Source organism: Apaloderma vittatum, unplaced genomic scaffold (genome assembly GCF_000703405.1).
Source record: "Apaloderma vittatum isolate BGI_N311 unplaced genomic scaffold, ASM70340v1 scaffold18996, whole genome shotgun sequence".
Lineage (NCBI taxonomy): Eukaryota > Metazoa > Chordata > Aves > Trogoniformes > Trogonidae > Apaloderma > Apaloderma vittatum.
Window position 1 is genome coordinate 59,575 of NW_009721472.1, and position 5,377 is coordinate 64,951.

The 5,377-nt window shown below is 46.9% G+C and overlaps 1 protein-coding gene across 1 annotated transcript in view; it reads left to right on the forward strand.

Annotated features, from left to right (window-relative positions):
- The window catches only part of LOC104275451 (coagulation factor VII-like), an 8,829-nt gene that overhangs the window by 3,144 nt on the left and 308 nt on the right, over window positions 1-5,377 (forward strand). The window contains 5 exon segments of the mRNA XM_009871415.1: window positions 645-779; window positions 1,482-2,170; window positions 4,045-4,162; window positions 5,125-5,374; window positions 5,376-5,377. The exon segment at window positions 5,376-5,377 is cut by the window's right edge and continues 308 nt beyond it. Of these exon segments, the coding sequence (XP_009869717.1) occupies window positions 645-779; window positions 1,482-2,170; window positions 4,045-4,162; window positions 5,125-5,374; window positions 5,376-5,377 (1,194 nt within the window).

A 5,377-nucleotide genomic window follows, 5' to 3' on the forward strand; every position in this document is an offset into this window, starting at 1 on the left:
TCACAAGAGCAGAGTAAAGAGGGAGAATCACCTCTCTTGACCTGCTGACCACGCTTCTCTTGATACATCCCAGGATGTGGTTGGCATTTTGAGCTGCATGAGTGCCCTGCCAGCTCATGTTGAGCTTCTCGTCTGTCAACACTCCTAAATCATCAGTGACTTTTTCTGATACAGAACCAGGCGATTAGATTCATACATTAGACAATGTATAAAAATGTATAAAAAAACCTCAGTCCATTTCTTACAGACTTGGCCCCCACCAAAATGCCTACTACTCTAAATCTGTCGTGATATAAAAGAGAGGCAGATGGATCAAAAATGGATGCATTTAGAAGTGTTTGCTCTTCCAGGCACTTTTTTGCCCCTGCTCTACAGGCAGAAGGGTCCAGCAGTGGCCCCAAGAAAAACCTAGCAAGTAATAAAATGGTGGAAACAGACTAATGAAAATAGACTTAAAGCAACATGTTTGGTTTGCATCGTTTTCTTGAACCATAAGAGGTAGTTCCTTCTGTTTCCCTATGAGATTTCAGCAGATTTTTTTTTTTCCTACTTTTTTAATTTAACAATAGTGCTAGAAGCTCTGCACTGCTCAGGGGTCTGCCTGCAGCAGTAACCGAGGGAATGCCTGTGTGTTTCCATGGCAGAGAAGTTTGAATGCTGGTACGAGAACGGGGGGTGCTGGCAGTACTGCAGGGAGGGCAGCAGCCCCTTTCACGTGGTGTGTTCCTGCGCAACGGATTATGCCCTGCACGAGGATGGGAAGAGATGTGTGCAAGCAGGTAAAGCGTGGTCAGCTCGGGGTTACTTCAGGTAAAGAGAGGATTTACAAGGAACCGTCTTTTGCTTTTCACTAGTTGCAGAAGAGCTTCACACGGTGTGGCTGCTGCAGCTTGTACTTAGTCTATGGAAACAATCTGTCTTGTTTATAACATATTGTGAATTTATTTTAAACTGTAAGGTTCTTCTCGGTCAAGTGTCTCTCTGTCTCTCCCATCCAGTGCCCTTGTGAGCACATACTGGGGAAAGGAGCAGCAGTACAGACCTGGGTGGTCCTGTTCCTCCCAACAGACATAGATCAACCTAACTTTGAGCTGTGAAGCTAAACCGCAGCGTTAGGAAGTGACAAGCATCTTTAAAACCTTGTGTTAAGGCATGCTAGCAACCCAGGGAGTGCTGGGTTTGGATTCTGTCCTGATGAGAGCCCTCAGCAGATTGCTCCTGGCGTCACCGGCTGTGACGGTGCCTGTGGTTCTGCAGAGGTGCAGCCATCAGCTGTGTTTTTCTGTAATAAGTGCTGCACACCTTGGTGAGATGCTGCAGGGATGGAGTTTGACATTCAAAGTGTCAGAGATGTTTCTGGGCTCTTTTAGGAGGGTCTAAAGCCCATTCTTGAACAGGCAAAGCGCTGCTTTTGTGTTGGAGTTTGACACGACACCACGCACCCTAAGCTTAAATCTTTAATCCGTCTTTCCTCCCTCCAGCATCATTTCCGTGTGGGCTGATCAAAGCCAGGCGGGCTGTGGAGGAAGAGCAGCTGGGGCAGCGAAGGCTCCCGAGGGAACTGCATGAGCATGGAGGTGACATGGCTGGGTGGAATGAGAGTGCAGAGGGCAGGGTTAGGCAAACGGGGCTGGAAGAACACGCTGTTGAGGAAAATGAGACTTTAAAGGATGCCTTGGAGCAGAACGTGCCAGTGGAGAGTGACGCTGGAGAAACGGAGCCAGCAGGAGATGCTTCCAGCTGGAACAGGACACAGGTGGGCTCTGTGGTCCAGAAGCCACTGGGGGACAGTCCTGCTGGGAAGGAGCCGGGTGTCCTGGAGCACCGTGGGACAGCGGAGGGGACTGCCAGGCCTGGGCAGCCCCAAAGAGAGCCGACCCAGGGCCCTGCGTGGCTGAACGAGACCACGGTGGCTGCTGACAGATGGAAAGACGAGGTGGAAAATGCTACCGGGCAAAACCAAACAGCGGAGGCCACTGGCTGGGACAAAACAGGAGCTAATGATGCCATTGAGACCGTGCGTGATGGGCTCAGTGGGAGCAGTGACGGGGGAAATGCTTCAGATACGCCTCAGCTCATCCCAATAAACATCAGCTCTGCGTTAGAGCACAGTGACTCCACCAGGATAACGGGAGGAACTTTGTGTCATCGCGGACACTGCCCCTGGCAGGTAACACTTTTCTTCCAGCTTGGCCGTTCACACTTCGCCTGAATACTTTCTTATCCCTCGTTCCACCTAGGACAGTTCATCAAGCCATTATTCAGGTTTTTTTTCAGGTCAAGAGCAATCCAACCACATGCAGTGCTCACACTTCTGCAAGTCTTTTTGATCACATGTATCTTAGTTGCCATATTTATTATTTTTCCCCTACCTTAGGTATATGTGCTTTTGTGAGCTCAGGTACTTTTTCACTTGACTCCATCAATCAGATCTCCTCCTGCTGCTATTCAGGTTCTTCGTCTCTAAATGTTCTTGGTGAAAAGCTGTGCTTCTGACTCCTTTGGGAGTAGCTGGTGATATTTTTCACAATTTTTTTTCTATGACCAGGTGAGATTCCTCATTAGCGTGCGGAGCTTTTCATACACGTTATGGTAAGGAAGATAAAACTGAGAGGGCTCAAATGTGAAGGTCATGTGGCGAGTATGGGAACATCCCTGAAGTGTTTCTTTTATTTCTATTATTTTGTTTTGCTTTTTTAATGGATTTGGATGGTGGGGTGAGGATTATTTTTTTTGTTTGGTTGGTTTTCTGTGTGTATGTGTGTGTCCTTATTTGGTATTAATTTTCACCTACTCTCTCCGTTTCAATCAGTGTACTATTTAGGAGCTTGTGCATCAGAAGTTAACAGCTTAATCTAAAAATAAACCCTCAGGTTCCTGTCAGTCCTGTGGACGGTGCAGACATCATGCCCTTTTGCAAGCTGAAATGTCACTGCTAGGACAGTGCCTGGAGGTTTCTGCATCTTCCTTCCAGGAGGAACAGCAGCTGCTTTCCTCCTGACTGGAACCTCGCGTGGGGTTGTGAGACGGGAATGTCTGACTCCTGCCTAACCTGGAGTTTCTTCTTGAAACAAAGTGTTACCATCAGAGAAGTAATTGATTCATGCATTATATATGTTTTATTTTTATAAAAGGGTTTTGCAAACCCTTTCTGTTCTAGTTCTTCATAACCTAAGACAGAATTTTCAGGTAATTTTTCTTTGCTACTTTTCAGTGTTTTGTTCTAGCACTACTGAGCAGAACGTACATAGAATTAAGTCGAAATGGCTTATGTAAAACATGACATTACTCCAGGAACTACATCAACGCAGGAGGCCAGACTGTGGCACATCTTTTCCCTCTGTTTAAGTATTAACTTCGCTGAAACTGCAGAACACCAAAATTTAAGCTTTCCCTTTAGTTTAACAACACATGAAAGGGAGTTTAGTTGAAGAGGTGCTGAGGCATTAATGGAGCTTAGAATTCTGAATAGACAAGTAAACGTCTAACATTGAGCAGCATGTTTTTACTTCTCCATTTTCTAGTCTATAGATAATTCCAAATTTTAATTACCAGTAAAAGAAAAAGAACAGTTTCTGAAGCTCCACTCGTACTCAACAGCTGGTAAAGTGAAAAAAACTCTTCCAGTTCTTGGTTATGTGGAGAAACGTCACATTCTTTTTAATCTGATTATCAATGAAACACACCTTGAGGTACTGTTCTTGTTCCCCTCCCCCCCCCCCCACAAGAAAATTTGGCTCACCATGAAAAAAAAATCAGTCATACATACTTTCTTAGAAGAATGGCTGTCCCCATAGCTCTACTCCTATTTGATTTTGTCAAGCTTAGGTGAGCACAATATTCTGCTCCATTGTCAGAGATGTGCAGTTGTTTCATTTTTACTAACCCTTCTAACAGCATCTGTGCTTAGTGCACTGTGCTCGTTCCTGGCAGAGGTGTTATTTTTCAAGCTACAAAGCTGGCAGCCCACCGGCGAGAGACGGACCACGTGCGTGCGTACCTCACACAGCCCTGGCGACACGGCCTCCTTCATCTTTCACACAGGTTTTGATCCGGAATAGTCACGATATTGGATTCTGTGGAGGGAGTTTAATCAGCAGTCGCTGGGTGGTCACTGCTGCTCACTGCCTGGACCTCGTCAGACCACACCATGTCACCGTAGGTGAGTACAAGTTGCTTTTATAAACACAGGGATAATCTCTTCCCTAAAATGCGATTTGCGCGTGGACACAGGAAGTCGTGGCTGAGAAACAGCAACATCCAACCTGACCTGGATTTACAGAACCCTTCATTTTCTTCACAATATTTAGGTGCAAAGGGCTTTCAGCTGGTCCCTTATGCTTTCATGGAGAACCTGGGAGCATAAGGCACAGATTTAGCTTTTTCTGTCACCCATTTTTGGCAAACTCACTGTGCCAGGAGACTGAGGGCACCTGAGCATACATCTCGGAAGGAAGAAGGATTCCTGCAGGGGATGGTCCGCTCTCAAGCCAGTTTTGTACTTTCATCAGCCTTGTTTCCTACTGTGCTGCTGGCTTATTGTTGCCTCTAATTGCCTCAGAGCAGAATGTCCCCCCACCCTGGTTATGTTCTGGAGCACCAGTTCCAGGAGCAGGAATCCACCCTGTTGCAGCAGGAGCGCAGCAATAAACACAGGCTTGTGCTTGAAGTGGAGACAGTCAAGGCGCAAAGAAAGCCCAGCCCTGGCTGACAACAGGAAACAATTCTTCAGCCTTATCCATGGCTGCAGCTTAATGCTTACGTAGTGTTCCTGAGTGGGGACCACACAGCCCCGTAGCAGCTTAGATAAACGGTTCAAACTGCAGTGCTTACTGAAAAAGCATTGACAGGATTTATGGTAAAATCCCCAGAAGCCATAATCTCTGTGGGTATCTACTCATCCAGGCACCAACTTGGTTTCTGCCCTGAAAGGACAAGCTGGCAAGCTTGAGTTGCAGGATCAGAAGTGCTAAAATAATATCGTTACAGAGCAGGCTGTGTTGTGATCTGCGCCTTGGGACAGGTGGGCAAAGCATTAATTCCCTGTCCTTGCGCTGCCACCATGATGACACCGTACAGGCTGTTTACAGCTTGCTTAACCCTTTTTATTTGTCCTGACTCCAGGAGACTTTGACAAGTACCAAAGAGAATTCAAAGAACAGAAGATCAGCGTGGAACAGAGCTGGACCCATCCGCATTATGATTCAAATAACTACAACGGGGACATCGCCTTGTTGTACTTGAGCAGCGACGTCACTTTTAACGAGTACGTCATTCCCATCTGCCTTCCAAGCCCCAACCTCGCCGCCCTGCTCTCTGAAGAAGGACGAGTGGGGATGGTGAGTGGCTGGGGCGCCACTCATGACAGCGGCTCGAC